Source organism: Arachis stenosperma, chromosome 7, assembly GCF_014773155.1.
Source record: "Arachis stenosperma cultivar V10309 chromosome 7, arast.V10309.gnm1.PFL2, whole genome shotgun sequence".
Taxonomy (NCBI): Eukaryota; Viridiplantae; Streptophyta; class Magnoliopsida; order Fabales; family Fabaceae; genus Arachis; species Arachis stenosperma.
In genome coordinates, this window is record NC_080383.1 from 44,054,945 (window position 1) to 44,073,839 (window position 18,895).

Below are 18,895 nucleotides of genomic sequence, written 5' to 3' on the forward strand. Positions count from 1 at the left end.
CACAGACAAGGTTAGACCTTCCGGATTCTCTTGAATGCTGCCATCAGTTCTTGCCTATACCACGAAGACTCTGATCTCACGGAATGGCTGGCTCGTTTGTCAGGCGAGCACTCGGTTGTCAGGCGATCAACCATGCATCGTGCAATCGGAAATCCAAGAGATATTCACTAAAGCCTCGAATGCTTGTAGAACAAGAATGGTTGTCAGTCACCTTGTTCATAGGTTGAAGAACGAGTGATATCTTAGATAAAGAACAAGCGGAGTTGAATAGAAGAACAATAGTAATTGCATTAATACTCGAGGTACAGCAGAGCTTCACACCCTTAATCTATGGTGTGTAGAAACTCCACCGTTGAAAATACATAAGCATAAGGTCCAGGCATGGCCGAATGGCCAGCCTCCCAAAGATCTAAGATAGCATAAAAGTGAAGATAGCTACCAAAGTCTGCTAATACAATAGTAAAAGGTCCTATTAATAGTAAACTAGTAACCTAAGGTGTACAGAAATGAGTAAATGACATAAAAATCCACTTCCGGGCCCACTTGGTGTGTGCTTGGGCTGAGCAATCAAGGAAATTCGTGTAGAGACCTTTTCTGGAGTTAAACGCCAGCTCCCATGCCAGTTTGGGCGTTTAACTCCAACTTTTATTCCTGTTCCGGCGTTTAACGCTGGAATTCCTGAGGCCGGATTGCTTCGCGGGTTTGGGCCATCAAATCTTGGACAAAGTATGGACTATTATATATTGCTGGAAAGCCCTGGATGTCTACTTTCCAACGCCGTTGAGAGCGCGCCAATTGGGCTTCTGTAGCTCCAGAAAATCCACTTCGAGTGCAGGGAGGTCAGAATCCAACAGCATCTGCAGTCCTTTTTGGTCTCTGAATCAGATTTTTGCTCAGGTCCCTCAATTTCAGCCAGAAAATACCTGAAATCACAGAAAAACACACAAACTCATAGTAAAGTCCAGAAAAGTGAATTTTAAATAAAAACTAATAAAAATGTACTAAAATCTAACTAAAAGATATCAAAAACATACTAAAAACAATGCCAAAAAGTATACAAATTATCCGCTCATCAATCTTCAAAGTGTTCTTGGTGTTCATCTTGACATTCATAGCATTCTTGCATGCATCTTGTGTCTTGATCCAAAATTTTCATGTTTTCGGTCATTTTTGTGTTTTTCTTTAAAAATTCAAAAATCAAAATATCTTTTCCTTATTTCCCTCCAACTTTTCGAAATTTTGGGTTGACTTGGTCAAAAATTTTCAAAATTAGTTGTTTCTTACAAGTCAAGTCAAAATTTCAAAATTTTTAAAATCTTTTTTTCAAAATCTTTTTCAAAAATCATATCTTTTTCAATTCTTTTCTATTTTTCGAAAATTTCAAAAATCTTTTTCAAATTATTTTCAAAATCTTTTTCTTATCTTTACATGTAATTTTCGAAAATTCACTAATAATTAATGTGATTGGTTCAAAAATTTGAAGTTTGTTACTTTCTTGTTAAGAAAGGTTCAATCTTTAAGTTCTAGAATCTTATCTTGTAGTTTCTTGTTAGTGAAGTAAATAATTTCAAAAATTTTGAATTAAATCTTTTTATCTTTTATTTTATCTTTTTCAAAAAATTTATATTTTTTTCAAATTTGATTTCAAAATATCTTATCTAATTTGCTATCTTGTTATCTTTTTCAAAATTTGATTTCAAATCTTTTTCAATTAACTAACTAACTTTTTGTTTGTTTCTTATCTTTTTCAAAACCACCTAACTACTTTTCTCTTTCCTATTTTCGAAAATATCTCTCTCTTTTTCAAAAATTCTTTTTAATTAATTAATTGTTTCATGTTTTAATTTTAATTATATTTTATCTCTAATTTTCGAAAATCACTAACCTCTTTTTCAAAATTAGTTTCGAAATCCCTCTTCTCTTTTCTTCTTCTATTTAATTATTTAATTACTAACACTTCTCTCCACCTCTCTTCATCCAAGAATCCGAATCCATTCCTCTTTCTTCTACCCCCTTCTTTCTACTAACATAAAGGAATCTCTATACTGTGACATAGAGGATTCCTTTTTCTTTTTTGTTTTCTTCTCTTTCATATGAGCAGGAACAAGGATAAAGGCACTCTTGTTGAAATTGATCCAGAACCTGAAAGGACTCTGAAGAGAAAATTAAGAGAAGCTAAAATACAACAATCCAGAAACAACCTTTCAGAAACATTAGCACAAGAGGTGATGGCCGAAAATAATAATAATGATGCAAGGAGAGTGCTTGGTGACTTCACTAAGCCAACATCCAAATTTGATGGAAGAAGCATCTCCATTCTTGCCATTGGAGCCAATAACTTTGAGCTTAAGCCTCAACTAGTTGCTTTAATGCAACAAAACTGCAAGTTTTATGGACTTCCATCTGAAGATCCTTACCAGTTTTTAACTGAGTTCTTGCAGATCTGTGACACTGTAAAGACAAATGGAGTTAATCCTGAAGTCTACAGACTCTTGCTTTTCCCTTTTGCTGTAAGAGACAAAGCTAGAGTATGGTTGGATTCACAACCCAAAGACAGCCTGGACTCATGGGATAAGCTTGTCACTGCATTCTTAGATAAGTTCTTTCCTCCTCAAAAGCTGAGCAAGCTGAGAGTGGATGTTCAAACCTTCAAACAAAAAGATGGTGAATCCCTCTATGAAGCTTGGGAAAGATACAAGCAACTGACTAAGAGATGTCCATCTGACATGTTTTCAGAATGGACCATATTAGATATATTCTATTATGGTCTCTCTGAATTTTCGAAAATGTCACTGGATCATTCTGCAGGTGGATCTATTCACCTGAAGAAAACGCCTGAAGAGGCTCAAGAACTCATTGACATGGTTGCAAACAACCAGTTTATGTACACCTCTGAGAGGAATTCCGTGAATAATGGGGTACCTCAGAAGAAAGGAGTTCTTGAAATTGATGCTCTGAATGCCATATTGGCTCAGAACAAAGTGTTGACTCAACAGGTCAACATGATCTCTCAAAATCTGAATGGATTACAACATGTATCCAACAGTAATAGAGAGGAAGCTTCTGAAGAAGCTTATGATCCTGAAAACCCTGCCATGGTAGAGGTTAATTACTTAGGTGAACCTTATGGAAACACCTATAACTCATCATGGAGAAATCATCCAAATTTCTCCTGGAAGGATCAACAAAAACCTCAACAAGGTTTTAACAATGGTGGACGTGCAAGGCTGAATAATAGTAAGCCATATCCATCATCTTCTCAGCAACAGACAGAGAACTCTGGACAAAACAATTCTAATTTAGCCAACATAGTCTCTGATCTGTCAAAGGCCACTTTCAGTTTCATGAATGAAACAAGATCCTCTATTAGAAATTTGGAGGCACAAGTGGGCCAGCTGAGTAAGAAAGTTATTGAAACCCCTTCCAGTGCTCTCCCAGGCAATACTGAAGAAAATCCAAAAGAAGAGTGCAAGGCCATTGATTTAATCAAAGAGGCCGAATGCACTAGGGAGGAGGAGGACGAAAATCCTAAGGAGGAAGACCTCCTGGGACGTCCCTTAAGCAAGAAGGAGTTTCCTATTAAGGATCCAGAGGAATCTGAGGCTCATCTAGAGACCATAGAGATCCCATTAAATCTCCTTCTGCCATTCATGAGCTCTGAAGAATATTCATCCTCTGAAGAGGATGAAAATGTGATTGGAGAGCAAGCTGCTCTATATTTAGGAGCTATCATGAAGCTGAATGCCAAGCTGTTTGGTAATGAGACTTGGGAAAGTAAACCTCCCTTGCTCATTAGTGAACTAGATACTTGGATTCAGAAAACTCTACCTCAAAAGAAACAAGATCCTGGCAAGTTCTTAATACCTTGCACCATTGGCACCATGAGCTTTGAAAAAGCTCTATGTGATCTTGGGTCAGGGATAAACCTTATGCCACTCTCTGTAATGGAGAAGCTAGGGATCATTGAGGTGCAACCTGCCTTGTTCTCATTACAACTGGCAGATAAGTCAGTGAGGCAAGCATATGGATTAGTAGAGGATGTACCAGTGAAGGTTGAAGGCCTTTACATCCCTACTGACTTCATAATCCTAGATACTAGGAAGGAAGGTGATGAATGCATCATCCTAGGAAGACCTTTCCTAGCCACAGCAGGAGCTGTGATAGATGTCAACAGAGGTGAGTTAGTCCTTCAATTGAATGGGGACTACCTTGTGTTTCAAGCACATGGCCATCCCTCTATGACAAAAGAGAGTAAGCATGAAGAGCTTCTCTCAGTTCAGAGTCAAGAAGAGCCCACACAGTCAAACTCTAAGTTTGGTGTTGTGAGGCCACAACCAAACTCTAAGTTTGGTGTTCAAACCCCATATCCAAACTCTAAGTTTGGTGTTGGGAATACCACACTTAAATTGACCTGATCACCATGTGGCTCCATGAGAGCCACTGTCAAGCTATTGACATTAAAGAAGCGCTTGTTGGGAGGCAACCCAATTTTATTTATCTAATTTTATTTTATTTTGTTTCTTTGTTATTTTTGTGTTTTATTAGGTACATGATCATGAGGAGTCACGAAAAAAATCAAAAAAATTAAAAATAGAGTCAAAAACAGAAGAAAAAAATTTTTCACCCAAGGGACGCACGGGTTGGCGTTCAACGCCCAGAAGGAGCATCTTTCTGGCGTTCAACGCCAGAACAGAGCATCTTTCTGGCGTTGAACGCCCAAAACAAGCAACAACCTGGCGTTAAACGCCAGGATGCGCACACAGAGGACAATCTGGCGCTGAACGCCAGAAACAAGCATGAAACTGGCGTTCAACGCCAGAAACATGCATAACATGGGCGTTTAACGCCCAGAACGTGCATCAATGGGCGTTTAAACGCCAGAATGATGCATGAAGGCATGTTACATGCCTATATGGTGAAGGAATGGTATTTGTTTTCACCTCAGGATCTGTGGACCCCACAGGATCCCCACCTACCACATTTCTTTTAATCCTATTCACACTCTCCTAATCCAAATCTCATTCTCAATGTCACACTTCCCAACACCCTTCACCAATCACCTCAATTCCTCTTCCCAACTTCCCCATTCACCATTCACATCAACCCCTCTTCCCCATACACCCCACCTACCCCCACTACTTTCAAATTCAATTTCCCACCCTTTCCCACCCAATATGGCCGAACCTATACCCTCCCCTCTCCCTATAAATACCCTTCTTTTCTTTTACATTTTCACACAACTCAACCCACATTCTCCCACATAGCCGAACCTTCTCTTCTCCTTCTCTACCATATTTTCTTCTTCTTCCTCTACTCTTCTTTTCTTTTGGTTGGGGACAAGCAAATTTTAAGTTTGGTGTGGTAAAAAGCCTAAGCTTTTTGTTTTTCATTCACCATCAATGGCACCCAAGACCGGAGTCTCCTCAAGAAAAGGAAAAGGGAAGGCAAAAGCTTCCACTTCCGAGTCATGGGAGAAAGAGAGATTCATCTCCAAAAGCCACCAAGACCACTTCTATGAAGTTGTGGCAAAGAAGAAAGTGATCCATGAGGTCCCTTTCAAACTCAAGAAGAATGAGTATCCGGAAATCCGACTTGAAATTCAAAGAAGAGGTTGGGAAGTCATAGCCAACCCCATACAACAAGTTGGAATTTTAATGGTTCAAGAGTTCTATGCCAATGCATGGATCACTAGAAACCATGACCAAGGTATGAACCCAAGTCCGAAAAACTATATCACCATGGTTAGGGGGAAATACTTGGATTTTAGTCCGGAAAATGTGAGGTTGGCATTTCATTTACCTATGATGCAAGGTGATGAACACCCCTACACTAGAAGGGTCAACTTTGATCAAAGGTTGGACCAAGTCCTTAAGGACATTTGTGTGGAAGGCGCCCAATGGAAAATGGACTCCAAAGGTAATCCAGTCCAACTAAGAAGACTGGACCTCAAGCCTGTAGCTAGAGGATGGTTGGAATTCATCCAAAGATCCATCATTCCTACAAGCAACCGATCTGAAGTTACTGTGGATCGGGCCATCATGATTCATAGCATCATGATTGGAGAGGAAGTAGAGGTTCATGAAGTCATATCCAATGAACTCTACAAAATAGCTGACAAGCCTTCATACATGGCACGGCTAGCCTTCCCTCACCTCATATGCCATCTATGTTATTCAGCCGGAGTTATCATAGATGGAGATGTCTCCATTGAAGAAGACAAGCCCATCACCAAGAAGAGGATGGAGCAAACAAGGGAAGTTCCTCACGGCCCTCAAGGAGAACAAGAGGAGGTTCACCATCAACAAATGCCTCAAATGCACTTTCCTCCCAACAACTATTGGGAGCAACTTAATACCTCCTTGGAAGATTTGAGCCATAATGTGGAACAACTAAGGGTGGAACACCATGAACACGCCCTCACTCTCCAAGAAATAAGAGAAGATCAAAGAGCAATGAGGGAGGAGCAACAAAGGCAAGGAAGGGACATAGAAGAGTTGAAGAACATCATTGGTCCTTCAAGAAGAAGACGCCACTAGAGGTGGATTCATTCCTTGTTCTTTATTTTCTTTCTGTTTTCGGTTTTTAATTATTGTGTTTATCTATGTTTTGTGTCCTTATTTCATGATCATTAGTATGTAACCATGCCTTAAAGCTATGAATAAAATCCATTAGTCCTTCACCTCTCTTAAAAGAAAAATGTTTTAATTCAAAAGAACAAGAAGTACATAATTTTCGAAATTATTATTGAATTTAGTTTAATTATATTGATGTGGTGACAATATTTTTGTTTTCTGAATGAATGAATGAACAGTGCATATGTCTTTGGATCTTGCTGTTTATGAGTGTTAAAATTGTTGGTTCTTGAAAGAATGATGAACAAAGAGAAATGTTATTGATGATCTGAAAAACATCATGAAATTGATTCTTGAAGCAAGAAAAAGCAGTGAAAAAAAAAGTTATCTAAAAAGAGTATATAGAAAAAGAAGGAGCAATAGAAAAAGCCAATAGCCCTTAAAACCAAAAGGCAAGGGTAGCAAGGGTCCAAGGCTTTGAGCATCAATGGATAGGAGGGCCCAAGGAAATAAATCCAGGCCTAAGCGGCTAAATCAAGCTGTCCCTAACCATGTGCTTGTGTCATGAAGGTCCAAGCAAAAAGCTTGAGACTGAGTGGTTAAAGTCGTGATCCAAGGCAAAAGAGTGTGCTTAAGAGCTCTGGACACCACTAACTGGGGACTTTAGCAAAGCTAAGTCACAATCTGAAAAGGTTCACCCAGTTATGTGTCTGTGGCATTTATGTATCCGGTGGTAATACTGGAAGACAAAGTGCTTAGGGCCACAGCCAAGACTCAAAAGTAGCTGTGTTCAAGAATCAACATGCTTAACTAGGAAAGTCAATAACACTATCCCAAATTCTAAGTTCCTAGAGATACCAATCACTCTGAATTTCAAAGGAAAAAGTGAGATGCCAAAACTGTTCAGAAGCAAAAAGCTACAAGTCCCGCTCATGTAATTAAATTAATATTCATTGATATTTTGGACTTTATAGTATATTCTCTTCTTTTTATCCTATTTTATTTTCAGTTGCTTGGGGACAAGCAACAATTTAAGTTTGGTGTTGTGATGAGCGGATAATTTGTACGCTTTTTGGCATTGTTTTTATATAGTTTTTAGTAAGTTTGAGCTACTTTTAGGGATGTTTTCCTTAGTTTTTATGTTAAATTCACATTTCTGGACTTTACTATGAGTTTGTGTGTTTTTCTGTGATTTCAGGTAAATTCTGACTGAAATTGAGGGATTTGAGCAAAACTCTGAAAAAGGCTGACAAAAGGACTGCTGATGCTGTTGGATTCTGACCTCCCTGCACTCGAAATGGATTTTCTGGAGCTACAGAACTCTAAATGGCGCGCTCTCAACGGCGTTGGAAAGTAGACATCAAGGGCTTTCCAGCAATATATAATAGTCCATACTTTATTCGAAGAATGACGACGCAACTTGGCGTTGAACGCCAAGTACACGCTCCTTTCTGGAGTTAAACGCCAGAAAAACGTCATTATCCGGAGTTGAACGCCCAAAACACATCATAACTCGAAATTCAACTCCAAGAGAAGCCTCAGCTCGTGGATAGATCAAGCTCAGCCCAAGCATACACCAAGTGGGCCCCGGAAGTGGATTTATGCATCAATTACTTACTCATTTAAACCCTAGGAGCTAGTTTATTATAAATAGTACATTTAACTATTGTATTAGTTGTCTTTTGACCACGTTAAATCTTTGGTCTCAGTTTTATTTTATTCTTCATCTTAGGAGATCATTGATCACGTTTAGAGGGGCTGGCCATTCGGCCATGCCTGAACCTCTTTCACTTATGTATTTTCAACGGTGGAGTTTCTGCACACCATAGATTAAGGGTGTGGAGCTCTGCTGTACCTCAAAGATTAATGAAGTTCTATGTTCTCTTATTCAAATCTCTATCTTATTCTTATTCCAAGATATTCATTCGTACTCAAGAACATGATGAATGATGATGAGTTAGATAACCCTCATTATCATTCTCACTTATGAACGCGCGTGATTGACAACCACTTACGTTCTACATGCACCACAAGCTTGAATGTGTATCTCTTAGATTCCCCAACAGAATCTTCGTGGTATAAGTTAGATAGATGGCGGCATTTGTCTGGATCCGGAAAGTCCAACCTTGTCTGTGGTGTTCCGAGTAGGATCCTGGGAATCCGGAAAGTCCAACCTTGTCTGTGGTGTTCCGAGTAGGATTCCGTTCATGAATGACTGTGACGTGCTTCAAACCTGTAACCTGCTGGGCGTTAGTGACAAACGCAAAAGAGGGATTCTATTCCAGTAGGGGAGGGAACCAACCGGTGATTGGCCGTACTGTGACAGAGTGCGTGAGCATTAGCTTTCACTGCGAGGATGGGATGTAGCTATCAACCATGGGTGATGCCTCCAGACTGGTTAGCTATGCGAGTGACAGCCGCATAGGATATTTCCCCGTGAGGATTGAAAGTAGCCACAGCTGATGGTGAACCCCTATACAAAGCTTGCCATGGAAAGGAGTAAGAAGGATTGAGTAGAAGCAATAGGAGGGCAGGCGTCCGAGAGCTCTGCAGCATCTCTATTCCGCTTATCTGAAATTCCCACTCTTGATCTACATAAGTATCTCTATCCCTTTTTATTAACTCCTCTTTATTCATTATTCATAAACTATTTTAATTTGCCTAACTGAGATTTGCAAGGTGACCATAGCTTGCTTCATACCAACAATCTCTGTGGATTCGACCCTTACTCACGTAAGGTTATTACTTGGACGACCCAGTACACTTGCTGGTTAGTTGAACGGAGTTGTGAATTCCACCAGAGCCATAATTAGAACATTGATCACAAATGATACAAGAATTTGAATCACAATTTCGTCCACCATAGGGTGATAGAGCTCTTCCCTCAAATTTTGTTTCAACTCATGGGGAAGGATTCGGGCCAATATTCTATGTGATTGACGAGTTAGATAATTGTTTATCCTTGGAGGTGATCAAAAAGAATGATCAGTTGCTGATAACTGAGTACTCATTTGAAATGATTAGAACTTTCTATCTTAGTGATAAACCGGCATGTGTTCAATTTAGGTACGTTGGTTTTAGAATTTTTTTTATTTCATTGTTTGATAAAGACAACCAACCCATCCAAGTTCACCTTGATCCTGATTGCTATGTTCCTGAGCTAATGGACCCTGAGACACTTGATAATGTGTCAAGAGTCTTCCACATAAAGTATACCAGGATGGAAGAAGACTCATCAGCTGATGTCATTGTTCTGTCTGGGTCTGAACCATCGGATGAACAGTTTTCATCGGATGGTGATGAACACAATGATCAAGATCGGTCACTGGTTGGGGATAATCCAGATAATCCCATAAATTTGTCTAGTGGCAGCAGTTTATCATTGGAAGTTGATGAACACATTAATGTGTCAAACGAATTGCCTGATCCTAGGTAATGGTACATGTAACTATTTTCCTTTCTTTTGTATTTTAATATCATTTGATAGCTTTTTATTTTTTACTCTGATGATTAAGTTCATATTATCTTGAATTAGATATGCTCCAGAGATTTCTTATGAAAAGAAGATCACAGCTTGGGATGTTGGACAGTCTAGATTGGTAAGTTGATCTTAAAGAGTGTTTTCTTTTTTTTTTTTCTACAAACTTATTGGATGTTCTTCCTAAATCTGTTATTCATTGTGTATAAAAATATTATGTTTATGTTAACTATGAATTACTTGTTGCAGTATTTGGCTTCAAAATTTGCTGTCTATCTTAAACCATCTGGAGATGGTTCGATTTGGACGATCATTGGTCCAGATTCCAATGTTGAGAAGAATGAGTTTTTTTTTCACTTACTGAAGAGTCGAGGAAGACGTACAGAATGGAAATTTGGGGTCGGGTGGACTGAATGTTGTAGAACATATAATTTAAAGGAGGGTGATACCATTACTTTGAAACTTAGCTCGATAGCTAACCGCCAGATAGAGTTATCGATTCAGCGTTGTTAGGCCTCCTATGTATAACTCTATTTGATGGATATTGTAAATTATATGTTAAGTTGTGTTGAAGATATTTTATTTTTTGTTTAATGAACAAATTTGTATATTTTATATATATTTTGTTTTCGTAATAGTAAGTATCCTAATGTTATTTGTTCTTAAGATAATATGTAATAGTAAACTACATCTCTATTGTACTTTTTTTTTCTGTTCTTTTTTTTAGTGTTTAGAAATTGTTTGAATATTTTATTAACTTTTATTATCTTACAAAATATGTTATATATTTATTGACATATTGAATAATTGTTGTAATCTATTTTTTATTTTAGTCTAATAATAATTTTGTAATTATTCAAACTTAATACAACATATCTATTTGTATAGAATATATTTTAATTATATTCTTAGTATTTTTTTTTAAAAAAATTTAAATTTCGTGAATTCCGTGCATTGCACGGGTTATCACGCTAGTATATATGCATTTTACCTCATTTTTAGAATTTTTGTGATTTTTTATAATGAAATTCATCACAAGATGTGACTTGGTAGTTTCTAACATGCATATATATATATATATATATATATATATATGGATAGGTCATCATCGCTTAATATATAATAATATAGGTTGCGTTTATTTATAAAGACAGGATATTAAAATATGTATATAGAGACGTAAAATTGTGTTTGATAGAAGATATATGGATAGAGATAATGTGTCTAGAGATACTAAATTAATGTATTTTGTGTCCATCCTGATAGGAAGAACACAAAGACACTAACAAAAGACATAACTTATTTTTATTTTTTCTTTCATTATTTTTGTTAATTTTTATAATTATATTTTTTATTATTATATTTTTCATCTCAAATTTTGTGAATGAAAAAAAATGAGAATAAATTGTATTTTTATAATTTATTTTAGTTTATCATTAAACAGAATATAAGAATACAAAATTTTGTCTCTATTCATCAGTATCTTATCCTATTCTATTCTCAATGTCTTATCTTATCCTGTTTTCATAAACAAACGCAAATTCATAGTTTCGTACTATAGGGTTGGTTTGGTCAAATTATTGGTCTACATCAATGAGCTTCTTATTATCAATACGTTTTGTTTCTTAATTCACAGTTTGTGTCTAAGAAATAATTTTATTTGCAACATTAACCGATAATACTCAAAAACGTAAACAAAAATTACTCTTTACACAAGTTAAAAATTAATGAATCATTCTTTTATTTAAATAAATAAACTTCAGTTTGATAATTACCATTAGGAAGAAAAATGGAACCAATTTATTTTTAACAAATTGAAGAGAAAAGAGGAAGTAGGCAACACGTAGTTAGGTTTAGTTCTCAAATTTTATATAGGGACAATTTTAAAATATAAAAAATTTGTATCTTTTATTATAATTTTTAATAAATTATAAATAAATTAAATCTAAACCATTAGATTGTTTATTAATCTAATCTAACGCTTTAAATTTTATGATATATCAGATAAATTCAAAAAACTTGAGCTAATTTTAAACAGAACTAACAATTGATTTAGTCCGTTTTCTTTGTATTGGTAAAACAACTGTTATATAGATTCCCCTACCTTTAATTTTCTTCGAGTCTTATATATCTTAGTCCTTAAATTTCATTGATTAGTCCGTTTACTAATAGCCCTGTTTTAGACTAGTCTGTATAACAAATAAATAAAATTTTTAATTTTCATTAGTTAATAACGTAAAACAAGTTTTCATTTTCAATATGTAGAGATTATCAATTCCTAGGTTCAGTTTGATTCTACATACAGTTCAAATTTTATAAGAATAATACAATTCAAATTAGCTAAATTTCATATATATCATCTTTTGAGGTTGGATAATATCATGGACAATGTCAGTTTGATTTGTCATACCTGTAATAATCGAGGAAGGTTTTTGTAACGTTTGTAAGAGAGGTATATTTATATTTTTCAAAATATAAAAAGTACAAGTTGTTATAATACGCTCTCAAGAATATAAAAGAATATATAGACTAGTATAAATATGGCCCTGAGTCAACTAGTATTGGAATTATTTAAAATTTCGTAGAAGTTTCAAGTGCAATTGTTTTAATTTTTTTTAACTTGTTTTATTATTATGTAGCTTTCACAAAGGAATAGTAGTGTTATTTGGACTTTTCGTATCATTATAAAAAGTTATTGAAAACAAATGGTTGTTGAAAATGAGGGGAACTAACTACGTCATTATTGAACTAAATTTTTAATTAAGACTTTTAATATATATATATATATATATATATAAAAGATATTGATATTGTCGTTATACATCGGTTATACGTTATAACTCGACAATAAATATTATAGATCGGCGGTCAATAACAGTCATTCAAACAAGCAGCAAAATGTTCAAATATACTATTACTTTTCGTTTAAAATATTAGTACTCAGAAACGTAATCGTTACTCTTTATTTCAGATATAAGAAAAAGGGTAAGAAGATTGTTAAGATTATTGCAATTTACAAAGCCTATTATTCGCTTGTTGACTTGAGCGTCAGAGTACTTTTTGCAGGTACCCGTCCCTTGTTCTCTCATTGCCGACGCATAACTCATCCCGATGGAAAGCTTGCAGATATTTATCTGCGGACGAGCTATACAGCAGCTAACCTCCACAAAAACAATTGGCGCCCACCGTGGGGCCTAGAAACAAAATTCCTTCTTTCTTTAGGCCCCAAAGCTCCCATACCTGTTCATGGCTGACCAGCCTCCTCCCACACCATCTGAACTTTTTCATATGGTAACGGAGCTGCAATAAGCTAATCAGCGTATGGCGAAAGAAAACCAACAAATGACAAATCAAATAGCCAAGTTAACCAATGCTCAAGTTAAAAATAATGATAGTGAACAACCAGAAGATGATGAAGAAAATTCTGATCCAACACACATCTTGAAAACTCAACAACCAGAGGGAGACCAGGAAAACGATGACGATGACAGATTGGACACATTGTTGGACCATTCACGACCGACATCATGAATTTCAAACTATCTAGGAACTTCACATTACCAATAACTCTGACTCCCTACGATGGCATGGGAGATCTGAAAAAACACGTCAAGAAATTTTGATCTATGATGATAGTATTTTATGTCATTGTTTTCCTATTTTACGTCATTGTTTTCCTACTTTTTTAGACGGTTCCGTACTTGATTGATTTTCGTCTTTGCCTGCAGGTTCAATTTCATGCTTTCAAAAGCTCGCTAAGCAATTCGAAGATCAGTTCGCTGCGTCTTCTATCTATCTACATGATTCTGACTATCTGAACACTATCAGGCAAGGACAGCACAAAAGTTTAAGGGAATATGTCACCCGCTTCACCAAAGTAGCGATGAGCATCCCAAACCTTCACCTCAAAGTACATCTGTATGCTGTAAAAAGTGGACATCTCCCCGGGAAGTTCCAAGAAGCCATTACAATGGCCAAACCCAAAACCTTGGCCAAGTTTTGAGAGAATGCTAAGGGTCAAATGGAAATTGAAGAGCTGCGCCAAGCTCAGAAATCTGAGAAGAATCAAACAACAAGGATGACGATAAAGCTAAGGACAACAACAAACATTTCCGGTTGGCACCACGTTAAGATTCTTATACCCAATTCAACACCTAAAGGGAGGCAATGATCAAGGAAATATTAAATTTAAAGCTAATCAAACCTCCTCCGAAGGCCAGAACCTACCAAGATACGAAAAATGTGGACAAGACAAAGCTTTATGCTTTTAATCAGAAACACGGGCATACTACTGATGAGTGTGTTGTACCGAAAGACTTGCTCGAGCGCTTAGCTCGGCAAGGACATATGGACAAATACATCGGTGGCCACATACAAAAGCACAATACACATCAAACTGACTTATGTTTTGTAGGTCAATCTTCTTAAGATAAGGACAAAGCACATACAGCTCAGCCTAATCAACCCCAAGGTGTGATTAATTGCATATCTGGGGGCTTCACCGAAGGTGGAGCATCAAGTTCTGCTCACAAATACACTTACCAAACTATGCTCGCTGTAGGGAGCACCATCAACAATCATCAAACTTTGCCCACCTTCCCTAAAATGACGTTCCAACTGTCTGATTTCAATTCAACCGAACTTAATTTAGACAACCCAGTTGTCATCTTTATTCAAATGGGAGACCTAATCGTTCAGAAAGTTTTGTTAGATCCAGGAAGTAGTGCCGATGTTCTATTTTATTCCACATTTCAGAAAATGAAGTTGAGTGATAACATACTGCAGTTATCCACTAGAGACCTGGTAGGATTTTTAGGTGAACGAGTACCTGTTTTGGGATCAGTATGGTTACAAACCACACTTGGTGAGAGTCCTCTAACCAAAACTTTAGATGTTCAATGCCTTGTAGTTGATTGTTTTAGTCCTTATAACTTTATACTTGGCCGATCTGTTTTGAATAAGTTCTGTGCAATTATATCTACAATTCATCTCTGTGTTAAGTTTGATGTGTAGGACAACTAATGAGCGGATAATTTATACGCTTTTTGGCATTGTTTTTAGGTAGTTTTTAGTATGATTTAGTTAGTTTTTAGTATATAATTATTAGTTTTTATGCAAAAATCACATTTCTGGACTTTACTATGAGTTTGTGTGTTTTTCTGTGATTTCAGGTTTTTTCTGGCTGAAATTGAGGGACCTGAGCAAAAATCTGATTTAGAGAGTGAAAAGGGACTGAAGATGCTGTTGGATTCTGACCTCCCTGAACTCGAAGTAGATTTTTTGGAGCAACAAAATCCCAATTGGCGCGCTCTCAATTGCGTTGGAAAGTAGACATCTTGGGCTTTCCAGCAATGTATAATAGTCCATACTTTTTCTGAGATTTAATGGCCAAAACTGGCGTTCCAAATCAGCAAAAAAATTCTGGCGTAAAACGCCCAAACTGGCATAAAAGCTGGAGTTAAACGCCCAAACTAGCACCAAAGCTAGCGTTTAACTCCAAGAAAAGCCTATGCACATGAAAGCTTCAATGCTCAGCCCAAGCATACACCAAGTGGGTCCCAGAAGTGGATTTCTGCATCATTTACTTATTTCTGTAAATCCTAGGTTACTAGTTCTCTATAAATGGGACCTTTTACTATTGTATTTTCATCCTTGGATGATCCTTTGATCATCTTTTGATCATCTTTGATCTTGGGATCAGGTCTTTGAACCCTTTTTCGATTGTTTCATGTTATTTGGGAGGCATTGGCCATACCTAGACCTTGTTCTTATGTATTTTCAACGGTGGAGTTTCTACACACCATAGATTAAGGTGTGGAGCTCTGCTGTTCCTCATGAATTAATGCAAGTACTATTGTTTTTCCTTCAATTCACGCCTACTTCATCTCCAAGATATACTCTTGTTCTTAATTCAGTTAAGTCAGAATAAAGGGGTGACCCGTGACAATCACCCAATCTTTGTTACTCACTTAGCCAAGATCCGCGTGCCTGACAACCACAAAAGCGGTCTACATGATGTTCAACGTAGTCATTGGACGCCAGCTGAAGTATACTCTCTTGGATATCTAATACAGGGGACCGAGTCCGTGAGATTAGTATCTTCGTGGTATAGGCTAGAACCATTGGCAGCATTCCTGGGATCCGGAAAGTCTAAACCTTGTCTGTGGTATTCCGAGTAGGATATGAGAAGGGATGACTGTGACGAGCTTCAAACTTGCGAATGTTGGGCGCAAGTGACAATGCACAAAAGGACAATGGTCCTATTTCGATGCCTGCGGGAACCGACAGATGATTTGCCCTGCAGTGACAGTGCAGATGGATTTGTTTTCATCCGAGAGGATCATACAGCTTGCCATGGAAGGAGGTAACGCATGGTTGGAAGAAGGAAATAGGAAAGCAGAGGCTCAGAGGGAACAAAGCATCTTCATACGCTTATCTGAAATTTCCACCAATGAATTGCATAAGTATTTCTATCCTATTTTCTGTTCTATTTTGACCCTTACTCACGTAAGGTATTACTTGGACGACCCAGTGCACTTGCTGGTCAGCTGTACGAAGGCGTGTATCACGATTTTGTGTACCAACTACCTTGTTGCAACAATTCACAGTGACAATTGTGAAGCTCAGAATTGTTATAACATCAGTCTCAAAATACCTATCTCTAACCGAGCTATAGGAGTACAAGTAAATGCTATCCACAACTCGCTCGAGCTTCCCTCATCAGTCGAGTTACATCTGCGTATCGAGTTTCAAGACCAACCTACCCCAAATGAAGAATTACAAAAGGTTCATTTAACTAATAATCCAAACAAGTTCACTTTTGTAGGTTCAACCATGCATGGTGACGAAAAGGAGAAACTCATCCAATTTCTCCAACAAAATGTTGATCTATTTGCTTGGACACCAGCAAACATGCCAGGCATCGATCTCTCTGTAATATCTCATAAGCTGGCGATAAACCTGTCAATCCGACCTATAGCACAAAAAAAGCGCAACCTCAAAATGGAAAAGAAACAAGCGTCCTTGGAAGATACCAAAAAGCTCTTTGATGCCAACTTCATCTGAGAGCTCAGATTCACAACATGGCTAGACAATGTTGTCATGGTAACGAAACATAATGGTAAATGACACACGTGCATCAACTTCACCGATCTAAACTAGGCATGTCCTAAAGATGCATACCCTTTACCATTGATTGATGCTTTATTTGATAATTCATCTAGATTTGGCACTTTAAATTTCATGAATGCATATTTTGGTTATAACCAGATCCTCATGCATCCATCTGACCAAGATAAAAGTGCTTTCATAACTAAATACGGTAGCTTTTGCTATAAAGTTATGTCTTTTGGCCTTAAGAATGTAGCGCTACTTACCAATGACTTATGGATAAAATATTAGCTAAGCAAATTGGTCAGAACATCGAAGTCTATGTTAATGACATGGTCACAAAAACTAAAGTCAGCAAATTTCACCTAAACGAACTTGTGGAGATTTTCATACAAAACCAAAAATACAACACGAGATTAAACCCTGATAAATGTGCCTTTGGTATCCAAAGAGGTAAATTCCTCGGCTTTATGCTGACAAGACAAGGTATAGAGGTAAACCCTGAAAAATGCCGAGTTGTCCTGGAAATGTAAAATCCCGAAATAGTCAAAGAGGTCCAACGATTAACATGGAGACTCGCTGCTTTATCAAGATTCTTACCTTGTTTAGCTTCCAAATCTTTTTATTTTTTTCAATCACTTGAAAAGAAAAACAACTTCAAATGGGATGATGAATGTGAAACTACTTTTTCAAATTTAAAAACTGTTCTTTTAAAACCTCCCATTTTGCAAAAACCTAAACTTGGAGAAGAACTTTATCTTTATCTGTCCATTACTGACTGGTCAATTAGTTATGTTCTTATTGCAAAAAGGGACAAGATGCAACAACTTGTTTACTTCGTTAGCAAATCGTTGTAAAATGCCGAGCTTCGCTATCCAAAGATAGAAAAGCTTACCCTCGCCTTAGTATTCTCAGCTAGGCACCTCCGACCTTATTTCCAGAGTCATACCATCAATGTCCAAACTAAGAAACCGCTACAACAAGTAATCACAAAACCAAAACTAGCTGGGCAATTAGTAAAATGGTATATCCAATTATCCAAGTTTGATATCAGATATCAATTTCAAGGCTCAATCAAATCACAATACCTTTGATAAACCACTATTTTATGGTTTATCTTGTACTCAATTGAGTGGTTTTTATTAACTCTTTACCCACTTATTCATACTATTTGCATGGTTTTATATTTCCTTCCTAATTATGTGTTTTGATTGAAAACATGCTTCTTTGATCTTATATTTGCTTATTATTAATCCTCTCTTATTACCATTAGATGCCTTGATATGTGTGTTAAGTGTTTTCAGAGATTATAGGGCATGAATGGCTCAGAGGATGGGAAGAAAGCATGCAAAAGAGGAAGGAATGCAAGAAGTTGGAGAAATTGCTAAGCTGTCCAGCCTGACCTCTCTGCACTCAAACGGCTATAACTTTAGCTACAGAGGTCCAAACGATGCGGTTCCAGTTGCGTTGGAAAGATAACGTCCGGGGCTTCGATTTGGTATATAATATGATATAGTTTCCCTGACGCTAGGCGACACGACCGCGTGATCCATGCGGCCGCGTCGCAATGACGAAAATCCAGCGTGGCCAAATTCGAAACCAGCGAATTCTGGACTGTTTCTGACCCAGTTTGCGGCCCAGAAAACACATATTAAAGGCTATAAAGTGGAGGAATGCATCCATTCATAGGAGGCACTCATAATTCACTTCTCATGATTTAGATTAGTTTTGAGAG

The 18,895-nt window shown here is 37.1% G+C and overlaps 1 protein-coding gene across 1 annotated transcript; it reads left to right on the forward strand.

Annotated features, from left to right (window-relative positions):
• The first annotated feature begins 14,071 nt into the window (after nt 1-14,071).
• LOC130939745 (uncharacterized) lies at nt 14,072-15,063 on the forward strand. The gene is made up of 2 exons (XM_057867831.1): nt 14,072-14,165; nt 14,480-15,063. Exons 1-2 carry the CDS (start codon nt 14,072-14,074, stop codon nt 15,061-15,063), a joined length of 678 nt encoding a protein of 225 aa, XP_057723814.1.
• Nucleotides 15,064-18,895: the final 3,832 nt, after the last annotated feature.